At 31.4% G+C, this 16,143-nt stretch overlaps 1 protein-coding gene across 1 annotated transcript; it reads right to left on the reverse strand.

The window, feature by feature from the left end:
• Positions 1 to 10,915: 10,915 nt before the first annotated feature.
• LOC132759740 (uncharacterized) lies at positions 10,916 to 14,378 on the reverse strand. Its single transcript, XM_060751562.1, has 2 exons — positions 14,312 to 14,378; positions 10,916 to 12,424 (listed from the first exon to the last, which is right to left on the reverse strand). Exon 2 carries the CDS (start codon positions 12,221 to 12,223, stop codon positions 11,300 to 11,302), a length of 924 nt encoding a protein of 307 aa, XP_060607545.1. The 5' UTR covers positions 12,224 to 12,424; positions 14,312 to 14,378; the 3' UTR covers positions 10,916 to 11,299.
• Positions 14,379 to 16,143: the final 1,765 nt, after the last annotated feature.

Here is a 16,143-nt window from a genome sequence, read left to right on the forward strand (position 1 = left end):
TTCCTAAACAGAATATGAAAATAAATGTTTATTCCAAATATGGAGATATTATGAAATTATCATAGTAATTCCTTTGGCATCATTTTCTGACCGTTTGTTGTCACAAACATACTCCCACTTCATGCACTTTAAGTTAAGCATTACTCCCAATGTTTACATTGTTAACATAATTACACTACCTCGTATTTGGTGTTACAAATATTTAAACTCAGAATCCATGGCATACGTTAATGATATACATTTTAAGTCAAGAAAAAAATACATTATATTTTGTTTTTGAAAATTGGTTGAAATTTTATAACAAATTTCCGAAATGGTGATTCCTGTGCTATTTAAGCGGAGCAAAGCCTTATTTTCTTACTGACAGATGCTGCTTGATAGAATCATGGACACGATTGAGTGAATACCTTGTTAACGAGTATTCGTTTTGTCATAAGAATTTAAAGTTTAAGAATCGAATACAAAATTGTTTTGCGACTAATTTCTGTTTTGGCATACTTTTGTCAAAATATACTTCTGCTATCAATAAATGTAATTCCATTTCATTCTGTCTGTTTTCCATGTAAAATGTCACCGATAACCAATTCAATCTCTAACGTATCGTTAGTTTACGGTCATAGAGAGAAATAATGAATTTTATGTACTTTTGTTGCAAATTATCATCTGATGGCTCAGAATCGCATGAGATTGAAGTATTTACTCCTTTTAGACACATGATTTGATTTTATTACATGCTCAATATACTTTTCTTCCATTCATATTTGTTAATTCATGCGATTGACATCAAATTTAATCAGAGAAATGTTTTATTATGAATCTCTCGAGGTCGTAATATTCTTAGCCACAAAGTTCATTCATGCTTAAGTCACATCGTCACAGTAGTGTCTTTGGCAACATTTGAATCCACAGGGGTGAGGGACAGTGATTCGAAGTGATTAACGTTAATCACATAGTCACGAAGACATTAACTAGCAAAATAACAAAGCTAAACAAAAATAAAATTGTCAGAGAAATGTGTACATAAAACCATTTATTCAAGCACGATAAGTTTTAGTAATATGCGATTTTAGATGCGTCAGTAAATATCATTTACCTGATTCCATCATGATTATAATATGTTGTCGTATTCTGCAGTGTAAAACGAGTAAGCTTTCAAACACTAATACGCTACATTATTTGTAATATATTTTATCTATCTAAACAAGAGTGTTAAATCGATCCCATTATTTAAAGGTTTGGTTTGTTTTGTGTCTTTATTTATTTAAATGTATAACAATAGTATATATAAGTTACTCTTATTTGGATGGACGGCAGATATAAAATGACTAAAATGTTCACAAGATGAGTTTTGCATGGACTTCACTTTATCCTTATTTCTAAACATTTGTGATAGTTGCCATGGATATTATATAAGCTTGTGGTAATGTTGTCATTTAAATCTATTAAGCGAGATGACATAAGCAGGTTTTCCAGCTGTTGAAATTGGAATCGAGGACATTAAGATCAAGGCGCTAAATGTAGACTGTTATGATTATTATTTTTATTACGTCAAGAAGGTTCAATAAGTTCATTTAAATATACATAGGACACTTATTTTTTAATATACCTTTTACATTCGTCAATAGGAAATATCATTCACAAAATATGAATACAAAGATCAAAGCAATGAGGTTGCTTTCAATGTACCATTCGATTGTACTTACCATCCTATTCTTGTTTTAGACTAACCATTCTCTTGTGTATTCTAGACAACGATTACATCTTGTAAAGTAAGATGCGCTTTAATCCATTCTGTCTAGACTAGCAAAGATAAATGAGTATTTTAGTGTGACTTTGGGGTCACTATGTTTCCAGATTTTTATACTTCACAATAGCAGGTGCCAAGTGCTGTGTGGCAGCTGTAAAAAGTTGGCCCCGTACTTCATTTCAGTGTTGTTATATTTTTTCTGGTCCTTCGGGATCATTGATGCCAGCACTGTTCAGTGTTGGAAATTGAGTACCGCTCATCGAGTACAGCTCATTGAGTACCGCTCAAGCCGATGCAAGGGGGCGTGAGTGATGTAGCACTTATTCATTATCCCTCATGTACAGTGTCAATTAAACCGAGTCTGCCATTTTCATGTAATTTTGTTGTGATTAATGCTTCCGACAGATCACTTTGTTTCCAGATTTTATTCTTCACAACAGCAGGTGTCAAAATTACAAGAGAATTGCTGAATAAATCTACAAGCGAACCCCAAGGTGCATAAGTACACATGCCGACCAACATTCTTGTACACTTTCCGGCCTACTGGTCAAATACTTTTTGAGCTATGCATGAACAAGTTGAAAATTGCAAATTTATACTAAGTTAAGGGCAATAATCTATCAAAACTGAAAAAAAAAATCCACATGCAAAATCCCAGATGCATAGCTTCATAGTGATTTTGATAAATATTCCTGCAAAGTTGATTGATTCTAACTCAAGCACTCAAGGCACAAATAACACAACATAATGAAACGGTTTTTACAAGGGCAATAACTCTACAAATACCGGATAAATCTGCAAGAATAATCCAAGGTGCACAACTACATATGCTGACCAACATTCCTGTTAAGTTTCATGACTCTAGGTTAAATACAATTTGAGCTACGTGCGACATAAGTTGAAAATTGTAAATTTTACTAAGTCAATGGCAATAACTTTAAAGAAACTAAATATATCCACACGAAAATATCCAGGTGCACAACTTCACACGCTGAGCAACATTCCTGTAAGGTTTTATGACTCTAGGTCAAATACTTTTGGAGTAACATGCGACACAAGTTGACAATTGCAAATTCTTACTTAGTCAAGGACAATAACTCTACAACTACTAAATAAATATAAACGAAAATACCAAGGTGCACAACAACACATCCGGATCAACATTCCTGTAAAGTTTCATGACCCTAGGCCAAATACTTTTTGGGTACGCGACATAAGTTGAAAATTGCAAATTTTTATTAAGTCAAGGGCAATTACTCTGACAAATCAGAATAAATCCAAAAGCAAAACCCCAGGTGCACAATTTCACATGGTGATCAACATTCCTGTAAAATTTCATTACTCTAGGTCACGGAGACACAAGTTGAAAATTGTAAATTTTTGCTAAGTCAAGGGCAATAACTCCATCAATACTAAAGATATCCACACGAAAATACCCAGGTGCACAACTACACATGCTGATCAACATTCCTGTAAAGTTTCATGACTATGTCAAATACTTTTTGAGTTACGTGCGACACAAAATGATAACGGACGGACGTCGACGGAAGGACGGAAGTTCTAACGGGACAGTAATAATGTGGCTACTCTATTGTTCTCTCTATATTGTTCTTTTTAGCCACAAAAAAAGATAATGGCCACATAAAAGCATTACGAAATGAATGAATGACATCAAAGAGAAAGAACAGTTACCTATTGTCCCTCTAGCCACAATATAAGTGTCCCGTTAGAGCTGACGGACGGACGGACAAGGGTAAAACTATATCCCCCTTAAAGTGGGAGCACAAAAAAATGAATTAGCTAAATGTCGTTAACACACTGTTAATAAATATCATGCAATTGTGTCAATATATTTTCTTTCCTTGTCCTGTTGGGTTTGTTGATTAATACAAGAAAACAGCTAATAGGATAATTAATAAGATTTGCTTTGTACATTATTTTATTACATTAATGTTCAGAACAAAGAATATTACGGAAATAATTAACGAAATTGAGTGACCATACAGTTTCAATAAGATCTTATTGTACTTCTTTGTATTAGACTGAGTACAATTTCTAAAACAAAACATACTAATACTAACACTGCCTCATCGGTCAATACTTCAGTTGTATTATTCTGGTAGTTCATTTATTATTCAACCCAACAACTGCCGCTTACAAATATAAAAACTTGTTACATTAGGCGTAACAAAAAAAGTTGTTTGTTTCCTGTGTATGGACCGACCCTACTTTTTGGCCGACGACCCTAAACATTTTCAGCCAAAATAAGCCGCATTTTTGTTTGACTCAGGTGTCAGGTGTGTAGACAATTAGAATGAAATAGTGCCCATTTTGCTTCGAAAGCTGTGAAAACAATGTCGCACTTATTTGCGATAACTTGCGATAACTTCCCAAATGTCAAAATCATCCACGCTCCGCAAATTGAACACAGTCCGTTAAACCTATTTTCATTGGTTTATTAAAACTGGAAAACCAATGAAACGCGGCGGTGCAATTCGGATGTTGGAAGTGAACGGGCGACATCTTCGGATGTTGATAAACAGAGATAAAATGCCGTTTGAGAAATTAAGTTATTAACCAGAACTCCATACTGAAACAAGTTCTAGTAAGATTGTTTTTTTAAACATTGAAAATGATGAATTAAATAATAGAAATTCAATTATTCCAGTGATTTACTTTATTTCAGCACAGTGTCACCTAGATCACAATCTACACAATCTATGATAATGATAATAGAGGGAAGAATAATGAGACTAACTGGCAAACATTTGGTTCATTTCACTACATTTGCAGTTTATTGTTACAGCTATATGTAACTTAATAAAATGTTATGTTAATGCATTGTTTTATTTCAATATAATGTTGGGTCAATATTAAACTTAAAATGAACATTTTAAATGAAACATCAACAACCATACAAATACGGTGGCTGAACTGTGCTCTGGTAAATTCAATGTGGCTTTCTGCCGTGATCCATAGTGAAAACTTCCGCCACCATCACCTCCCACAAATAGAATTTGAAGCAATTCTCCTTGTTTCCAAACAATATCTACATTTTCTAAATGAAAGACCATATACGTATATATTCTCGTATATGGCACAATTCTGGCAACAATCAATACTTGGTCACTCTACTAAGAATTATATTACATGTAAAAATGAATTTTCTTCATATGTTTAAAAAACTGTAGTATTTTCTTTAGTTAAACTATTGCTTTGTGTAATAATAGACGGTCATGTCTTGTTAAAAACATTTTTGAATATGTTCTCGTTTTTCATAGATATGTCGGTCCAAAAGAATCCAAAAAAATATCGTTAAAGCACAATGCTCGTATATATAAGAAATTTCATCCCTTAATAACCATTTATTTATTTATCATAGGGGTGAATTTTCTTACATACACATACAGAATTGTGCTTTATCAATCAAATTTAAGATTCTTAATCATGGTCAGACTTGGAGGGTTTTACACAACAAACCAGTTGGCTCTTATAGTTGGCAAAGCATAGGCTTGCAAGTCTAGTGGAACTGTGTTTATTACCCACAAATTGTTCACTTGTGTTTTAAAGCTGTCCAACAGCCACTTTTAAGAATATCAGTGGTCCCATCTTTAGGTGTTACCACAAGTATTGCATCCATCGTCTGATATTAGGAACAACAGTTAAAGATGTTTTTTTTTATACCAAAACCTTCAAGGTTTTTGTTTTACAAATGACTCCTCTCATTTAAAAACACTTGGTACACTGTACTGTAATATGAATCCATGAAGGCAATAATATTCAAATGTGAGCAATTTAGTACACATCTTTGTGTATATATCGCATTATTATGATTACGATGTGACTCTGATGTTTTAATTTCATGCATAATTACATCGGTCGGAAAAATATTAAAAAAAAACAAAAACAGATTTGCCTACATACCTACCCTTTCTGTTTTACCCATGTCAGTGGAAACTAACAGATCTTTTTAGGCCTTACCGTCAATACTATGATAAAGCAAATGGTATGGACTATGCAGGCAAAATATAAAGTGTTACGAATGAATGTAATTCATTAACACATTAGTTAATATTGTGTTAAGGCAAAAGTATCAAATTTCATAGAACGTGAGAGTGAACATTGTAATTTAAAAAGCAATTTAAAGTAAGTTAACAAGAAAGGCATTGCTACTTCAGATTTATTTTACCAGGTACAAGGATACCTGCTGTCTATCAGAGATAAGACATGAACCATTTTAGAAAGTCATTACCTATGGCAGATGTTTGAAGTTTCATGTGTAGTATAGTGTGATTAACAGTATAAAATGCCTTTTTTAGATCTAAAAGTAACATGTATACAATATTGCCTTTGTCCATTTCACATTTAATACAATCTGTTAAATAAATCAAACATGTGTCAGTTAAAAAAAGTACTTCTAAACCCTGACTGAAACTGCCTGATCATGACTCGAACACATGACTTTCAGAATACCAACTGAGCTATCCGTCCGGCTACACATTATAATGAACAGTTCTTAACCATAACATATTTCCTTACTTTATTGATATTAATTTGTCCTCGAATTTCTGATGTTGACAGTGCTAGTGAATTAAACTCTGGGTTATATGCAGTCACAGGATGAGAAAAACGTGCAGCTTGACCAGAACTCGAACCTGTGACCCACAATATCATGTAACGCGGCTGTAGCGATTTAGCTTTCTGGCAGGTTACACATTTTCTCCCCTAAATAGTAAACAGTTCTAAACCGTGGCAGATATTTTTTGATATTTTAAATAACAGATAGATAAATTCTCAATTTATACAATTAAGAAAAAGAAAAACTTAAATACTCATATTCTAAATAAACATAACAATATATATATATTGTATAATTATTTTAACTAAAAAGGGCAGATATTGGTTGTGCCATTATATATATCAGGTCAATTTTAAAGTGAACATAACTGTACTTATACATGTACAATATCTTATTGTTTGTACAGGTGAAAAAACTAACCTTTTTTCTAGAAAAGAAATTTTATGGAGGCTGATTTGTGCCATGTAAAATAGAAATGAAAAAAGAAATACATTTATGTAGTTTAGTGTGTCTGCATTCTTACCAATTGCATACATTTAGCATTCATAATGACATGATATGATATTGTGAAACTGTATGAGGTATAATTTGGTTACAGATTTTAAACAAAGCTTTATTATCATTTTTAAAAATATATACATGCCATGATAGTCCGTGTTTGCTTCCTATTGTTGCAAGTACATGTTTAGATTATTGACTTAATCCATCTTAGCACTTTGTCGGGACTCTCTGGTTTGTATGCATTCAGTTCCATTCGCCCGAGACTGCATTGTTAAAAGTTCAAAATGACATTCTACGGTCTTTGGATAATAAAAATGTGACTCTTCTCGTGATGCTTGATTTGTCTGCTGCTTTTGATACAATTGATCACGGAACGCTCCTTCGCCGCCTTGAACGACACTTTGGAATTACAGGCAAGCCACTCGCATGGATGACGTCATACCTGACCAGACTGTATGCATAAACAACAAACTATCACAGCCAGTCCACATGGAGTACAGTGTACCTCTAGGGTCTGTCCTGGGACCCAAGAGCTATGTGATGTATACGAAACCTGTCGGAGAAATCTGCCGTAAACATGATCTAAACAACCATTTCTTCGCAGATGACTCACAACTCTATCTATCTATCCTTCAAATCAGTGACTAATATTTCAATTCAAGAGAATATAAACCGTATTGAAAGATGTCTTGAAGATATTGTAAGTTGGATGAATGCCAACATGCTGAAGCTAAACGACGACAAAACAGAGTTGATCATCTTCTCATCTGAACATAACGCACAACCTATTTCAGATGTTACAGTAACAGTCGACGGTTCGAGAATTAGCCAATCATCTAGTGTGCGCAATCTTGGTGCATTTCTTGACTCGAACATGAGGATGGAACAACATGTAAATAATGTCTGTAGGAACTGTTATGCACAATTAAGACAAATCGGTCACATCAGACCCTATCTTACTGTTAAAGCAACCAAATCTCTAGTAAATTCACTTGTTACCTCTAGGTTAGACTACTGTAATGCACGGTTATATGGAGTCTCTAAGCAGTCAATGACCAAGTTACAACATGTTCAAAATACAGCAGCTAGAATTGTGACCAAAACACTCAAATATGACCACATAACACCTATCTTACGCGAACTTCACTGGCTTCTGGTAGAGTATCGGGTCGAATATAAAATTTTGACTTATACATATGAATTCCTCATCGATCAATCACCAGCTTATATAAAAGACATGATAGACGTGTACATCCCTATCAGGAATCTGAGGTCCCAGAATAACTCAATGACATTAGTTGTGCCTAAATCTCGGACAGTACGATATGGTGACAGGTGCTTCCAGACAGCCGCAGCGAAATTTTTGAACGCGTTACCACCTGACATTAGAGACTGTAATACCTTGCCAAGTTTTAAGAGAGCTCTCAAAACACAGTATTTCATAAAGTTCTATGGACGTTAGTTTCATAAATCAACATACATGTACTACTTTTGCTATATTACCAGTGTAAATTTTAATTGAGCTAAATGTGTCTGTATTTCTTACCATCCTTTACTGGTTTTAGATTATCATTATTGTTTAATAGGTTTATTAATATTGTACATTATGTCTTATATATATATATATATATATATATATTATATATATATATAATATATATATATATATATATATATATATATATATGCTTATTTTTATCGGATTTATGTAAAGCACTCTTGAACATTTATTATTTATGAAAAGAGTGCTATAGAAATGTGGTATATAATAATAATAATAATAATAATAATAATAATAATAATAATAACTTTTACGTCTTCTACAATATGTCATTTTAAATCATATTGAGTTACTGCTTAGCTCCACAGTTTAGTAATAATAAATTTGTCATTGATAACATTTATTTATTATTTATTACTTTTAAAAATGTTGGATGCCAAATTTGAATAATGTATTATGTTATATATAATTGGCGTGTCCAGATATGTTTATTTTAACATTATACATTAAAGTTTATTTTAACGTGCATGCTACGGAAAGACGTTTCCCCTCCAGAATAGGTTGAATTTTTGTTGGCGACTGTCTTTGCTATGGCGGATATGTGATGATTAACTAGGGTTAAACCTGTCAGAATATGCCTATGTGCAGTCTATGAGTATCCTTCACCTTCACCTATATTTTCGTCATTTTATATCAAATGTAAGGTATTTAATTGGAAACATATCAAAATAAAATACTTATTGCCAACGTGCACCGGTGTATTTTTTTTTTTTTATGGGGAAGTACAATAAAAAAATTTAATACAACTTTTACTTATTTTCATTTTCCTCAAAAGAAAGACAATGTTTTTTATTTTCCATACAAATAAAGGGCCTTTAAAACTTCTGTACGGGGAAACCCGGCTAAATTAAATCATGGTAAAACGTTCATCTATAAATAGAAAAGGTAAACCTAAAGGATGGTACAAAATGCATTGGTGTTGCATTGGATTGTAAAAAAACATCTGCATATTTCAGTCTATCCGTTTGTTTACTTTTAGAAACTAGGAAATAAATTTGGATTGAAGAAATTTAAATGTATATAAATTAAAGTTTGTATGTTTTTGAAAGTGCTCACACGGTATCGTCAAGGCATTAGGATAAACCATTACGAGCGTGTCAGCTCTGTCTGTCTATAAATAAGATACATAGTCGAATTCCTGGTACAATCCAGCATTGACTAAAGTGTAACCGTCATGTCACAGTATAAAACGAGTTATACTAGAACGACGAACTGCAATTTTCTTGTCGTTTCACTCGCCCTTTTCGAAGATCTAATCAGACATTCGTATAATACGTAGCAATTGTTTGGTTATTCCAAAAGTATGCAGTGCACAGCTGACCATTCATGCGCAGCCATTTTACGCACTTGCATTCAAATGAATAGATTAATAGGAATTTAAATTTTTTAGCAGAATGAAAGGTTAATATTTCAATATGTATTAAAGTTTAAAGTTATTGTTAATCGCAACTAGGAGAAGTTAGAAAGCCATTATCACAAGCGTGATCAGATTATGTAATAGCTTATATTTATAATTACAGCAGATAATGCTGGTGTGAGACCATATGTTTATTTTCATCAACACGGTTACGTCATTCTATTGTATAGTTAATGTAACAGTTTCGATGTAAATTTAAATATTTTACACCTTACAAATACTCTCAAACATGTTTAACTAATGCACGTTACCAATGAACTTTAAGCTCTTGCACCACGCAATGTTCCAATTGTATCAAATCTCACCAATTTAGACTCGTTTTCATCTCCAGAGTATAAGAGGTTCATATTAAATCCATATCACACCCCATCTTGTCTCCTGTTCACTTTTACTGAGTCCAAATCCAAAATTGAAGTAACAATCAAAATGTCATTAAATGGTGCTGTGAAAGAAAGAGGTCAATAAACATGATTGAGAACAATACTGAGACATACATCTAGTTTGTAAACAGTTTTTTTAAGAATAACTATTCTTATTAAATCACATTTAGTAAATGCGGCTTTACATTTTGAAGGTTTGTCTTAGTAGAATTCATGCGGATGTGTTTGTTGTTAACGGCTTTTATTTTTACGTTACATGGGAAAAACCAAACGAATTGTTGTGTCCAATGTAGGATAATTATAATTTGAACGACATTTTTATTTCGAGTCCTGGTGTACATTCAAGTGAATTTTTAGTGAATCGTATTTTAGAAATAAGTTTTTCTCAAGCCGATGAAGGTCTAACAGCGATGTTGCATTAGAAATATTTCATAGGTAAAGCGTTTTGTCTGGACGAATGTATTATGCCAGTAATATTCGGCTTAACAAATAATTTGAAATTTAATTATTTGCTCGGAAGTGTAACATGCTATCATAAGTAGGTCAAAGATCAAAGTCACGGTGAAATGCTTTGTGAAATCAATGTGGTCGATTAAGAGGTATAATGCCTATATAATTTTAAAATTTTGAAGGGGCATTGCCCTGACAAGTAGGAGACCGTTATTGGTTTTGAAGTCATTAGGTCATTGTAAAAGTAACACATTGATATTTGTTCATTTAATTATAATATTTCATCAAATATAAAAATTATTAATCATAAAATTAGGTGAAAAAATTCATTTAAGTGTGAGAAACATTTTACATGAAATTCTATCATAAAATGTAGGACTAAATAATAAAACACTTGACTTTAATGAAAAATGCATAAGTTGGTATATATTCCAAAGTGACAGGAAATGAGTTGAGATATCTCTGAACATAAAAAAGGAACTGTTTTAAAGTTAACCTTTAAGTACAGGCAAAACTTTCACGATATTTCTTTGTTCTTTACTACAATCAAAGCAATGTCATCTGGAAACACCTATTACAAACACATTGTATTTAAAAATGCTCGAAGTTATAAAATTGTGTGCAAAGCCTTTTATTCATACATTATCATTTTATCCTTCTAAATTCAATCAAGGCCAATGAAATAGTTGAATGTAGTTTGTTCTTTGGTGGATACTTTTTTGTCAAATAGCCATGAAAGACTCTCCTCATATCCAAACAACAAACAGTCTTCTCTGACAAAAGTTTTCAATCTTCCTATATCCCTTATTGGAACAGTAGAATATGCCTGTACCATCGCTTCATGTTTTTGAGCTTTAACTGCTGTAGTATTATACACATCCGTCATTTTTCTAGCTTTCTCTAGTTCCTGTATGAATTTATCATAGTTTATAGTCTTATTCTTAGAAAATGGCATGTTGATATGTTTAGATATGACTGCGGTTATCTGATAGTACCTCCATGCCCTTTGGTAAAGATTGAATATGTTGATGTGTGATCCATTTATTTTTTTCAGGGTTAAATGAAAATGTTGCATTTCTGACAACAAATTTGTCCTTTTTCCTAAATGTTCCTGAGATTTCTTACTGAAATGTCTGTTGTTCCATTCATTTCTAAGATAAGCAATGTCTGATGACATTGTTTCTAATTTACCAATAAAATCAAATTCATAGTTACAAGGGTTGCACTCGGCAGCCATGGGTCTGATATGTTCGTCCATAATGTGACCAACTTCAAATTCTTCCACAATATACCGTATTAACTCAGCAAACGTTACATCGTGGCCGTATATTAGACTGTCCTGTGATGGATTCTCTCTTAATCTTCTTATGATATTTGTACCTAATGGATACCAATATCCTTTTGGGAAATAAAACTTATTCGAATACGTAGAAAATAATCGACCATATGGTTCCCTTACAAAGAGAAACTTGTAAGAGTTTGTAATTTCGATTTTTTTCTTTTTATACGGCAACTTCCGGATTAATTTGGAAGAATTTCTTAAACAATTAATATCACAATTAAACATTTCGGCAAGATTATTGATCATATGTGTTGAAGCGGCTTTACTTACTCGACAATATAATATTGAATTGTTAGGCGTCGTTAATGCCCGAAGTATACTTTTACTTAACTTTCCATGCAGGTATCTTTCGTTTCTAGTGAGGTTTCGGATTGAAGAGTAACACTGCTGTTTTACAAATTTCTTTCTTTTGATGTTTCTTGCTTTTACTTCTTCAAAGTTATAAAGCTACAAATAAAATTTATATGTGTAATTGATAATCAACTAAATCATAACATTAATCAATAGATTTCCTATTGAATTTATGTACAAGATTGACCAGTCTCAAATTTGACACTGTCATTTTAATAACTAAAGAATTTTAATATCAAAGATCAAAACTTTAGCAACATACATAATAGAGAAGGAAAAATAATAGGTAGATCGGTCCTTTTGTTTAGCAACTCCTACAGCTCGAAAGATTTAAAACCTATTTTCATAATGACAAGGTATGATAAAGGTATAATATTATTAAAGCTATTATGGACGTTAAGGATTCTTATCTTTAGAGGAATGATAAGGAAAAAAGATAAGGTTAAACAAACTGCCTTTATTATGTATTACCAATATTTTCAACACAAACAATTGAGTAAAAAGAATCCCTAATGATCACCCAGAATGAAATAACAAAATGATATTGGTGCCCGCTATGTTACATTGTGCCTGTTCATGGACGGTATCGGAAGGCGCAAGTTGCTATCTACACCCCTTAGAACTGGATTTAGCAGAGCACAACATCTAACATGTAACGGTGAACTTTATAAATGAAATATCCACAATAGTGTTCATAAAAAGTCAATATTATTGGTATAAATTACATTACTGCATTATTTTTATATCTTACTGATTTGATTCTTACTAACAGTAGTTTAAAAAATATTAATTAACACTAATTCACTTCCATTGAATATGACTTTGTCTGACAACATATTTTGACTATTTTATCCATCGAAAATGAAACAGTAAATACTATTTTAGGATGCTCCGTTGTTAAAACGTTGTTTGCATAAATTATTAAAATTGTTGAACATCGAGAATATAAAATATTGATTGATATCTTTATTAAAAGAGCCAATTAATCGTGCTTTATATGATACTTAGATATAAAAATCTATATTCATTAATGCAGGGGTAAAAAACAAAACAAATGTATTTCATAAAAGTTTTAAATCATCGTCTGATACCCACGGTTAACATGTTACCAAGCCGTTAGTAAAATTTATCGAGATTTGCGTCGATATACAACAAAAGGTGCGTATAATATCGATATGTTTTGAAGGCAAAGGCAATAACTATCATAACAGTAAATTTTCTTTGATTCTTTGCTGGAAATCGTTCATATCTATGATATTGAACTTTACTCGACTGGTCCGCAATTGTGTCTGTTATAACGAACATCGTTTTAAACTTGAAATTGTAAGGCCACCATCAATGAAAAAAGCTTTCTTTGGTTAACATCTAAAATGATGGATATCGGCCAAAAATCTAACGGCTGATAATTTTGGCCGTGGGTATCAGACGATGGTTTAACATTTACCTCTGTAATGATATATGTAACAAAAAATAAATTGAAAATATGGTTCAGAAAATTATTTACTTTTCATTTTAACATAAGTCCTCTCATTTGAAATTTAAATGCAGCGCTTATTGTTAAAATTTGAGGTATAAGTAATACATACGCAAATTCTTTAAATGATATGTCCATATGCATGCGTTAATATTTCCTTAAGTTATTTCTTTCCCTTGATCGTAAATTTGTGGCATGTGTTCATGTTTTTAGATGAGTTACTTTTAATATTTCTGGTAAGGTGAATGTGAGTTATTCCTTAAAAATGATTATTATTTATTATTTATAAGACACATCCTGTGTTGAAGGGGATGTCATTGACCACCACATATCTATGACGAGGGTTATATGCTGTTTTTTTAATATCTTCAAACTAGAAAGGCTCAATGGAGTAATAGAGTTTTACAAGAGAACAATTATTTAGGATGACATTTAAAAATTTTGAAATGTAAATAAATATTCACTAAAAATTATTCACAAAATATAAAAAATAATAGAGATATTCTTACCTCTTGGCGCACTGATGTCCTTTTGTGTTGTGTTATGAGCTTGAAGCTGCTGTCATTATGTTTAAATGAATCTGATATGAAAGAAAATATTATTTTTAATGTCACTGCTATGCTTTTCTACTTTGGTTGATGAATCAATCAAGTCCAAGACTTTGATATAGTATTATCTTAATATATCTCACGTTACATGAAAACATAATCGAACCCTTAGGGCATGGACAAGAATTAAACAAACATTGTTTTATTATGCAATGATTTAACTCTAATTTACATCTTTTTGTGAAAGTTTTAACGAGTTATAACTATTTTGCAATGAGGAGTATGTACATTTTTGTTATTTTCGATGTTGAGGCAATTTTCCTTCTTGTAAATAATTTAGAACTATTCTTCCACCAACATCTCAGATATTAATTTTGTAAACTAAAGGCATCAGGTATATAGCTTTATAGGCTTTAAAGGCCAGTTATGCCTCAGAAAAGCGATCATTTCTATTTCTTGAAATTGTTTTTTTATTTCATGTATTTTGTTAGGTTTACCAAAAATACTCATTTGCCATTTGCACATCTTTTGCTGATTTTATTATATTGGCAATTTGCAAAATCATAGGGAATTAGTATTTTGTATGGAAGTCACAATTAGCTACTTTTACACACATAACTGTATGTTCTTTGCTATTTTGTTTTCTTACTAAACATATAACATGCTCTATCATCAATCATCAAAACATCATTTAAAGATCCTGTAACTTTGTATTATTTATGGTTTTATATCAATATTATATTGCGCAAATGAAGATTTATCAATATTGTAAATTCCAAAAAGATTTATTTATAAAGATATTACCGTATTTACATTTAATGTTAATAAAGGTAGGTAGTTAGAAATTTATTTTCTATATCGTCCAAGTCAATTTTTTCAATAAGACATGAATGCATATATTTTAATAATTACATATAATATGGACAAATATTTGACGTACATATTTCACAATGTTATTTCTTTATGATCATGATTATTAATAGCAACGGATATGCATGTATACAATCATTTATAATCCATATGTGTAACGCATGATCAACACCACACTTGTGGAATTGTCTCTTATTATGTTATCGCTTTTAGCGAAGACCCCCTCTTAAGGTATCTGTTCACACTTAGTAAAAATATGACACTGGTTATATGACCATGTTGATCATGTTGAGCATAATTGTTTATTATACAATAATTGTAATATCTATTTTAATATAAAAAAATACAGATTTAATGAATATTGTTTTCCTCTCTTTTTTCGTGTTTTATGTGCTATTTTAATACTGAGTTTTCACGTTTACTACTCTTTTTTTGATTAAAATTGTAAAATAATTTTAAGAATTTAATAGTCATATTGACCGACGATTATAAGTCAAAACTGAACTAGAAATCAGTAAATTATGCTTAATCTTTCAATATATAATATTGCTTATTCTTAAACCATGTACATGTACATTTGTATTTTTCTTTATCATTTTTTTAAATTATCAATCAATTGAATAATTCATAAAATCTAATTTGTAACTTTGAATAATTCCTGGGCATCTTTACTAAACACGAATAACAAAATAAATAAAAGTTTCAAAGTTGATAGTGTCATATTTATACCATAAAAATGTACCTTTTTCTCAATTATTGTACATATTTATTGTTTTTATCTCATATTGATAAAATGAAACATGCTATTGTTGTTGTTGTTGTTGTTTTTTCGAATTGTATGTTTATGTATAATAATAATCAATAAATTTGAGAGTTGATCTATGTTTATTAATTATTGACAAACATTCATTTTGGAAAAAAGC

The sequence above is a fragment of the Ruditapes philippinarum genome, unplaced genomic scaffold (genome assembly GCF_026571515.1).
Source record: "Ruditapes philippinarum isolate M1 unplaced genomic scaffold, ASM2657151v2 ctg678_1_1_1_1, whole genome shotgun sequence".
NCBI lineage: Eukaryota > Metazoa > Mollusca > Bivalvia > Venerida > Veneridae > Ruditapes > Ruditapes philippinarum.

What these genes read in the sequence shown, in the direction of transcription:
- LOC132759740 (XM_060751562.1), bottom strand. Translation starts at nt 12,223, where the DNA reads ATGATCAATAATCTTGCCGAAATGTTTAATTGTGATATTAATTGTTTA.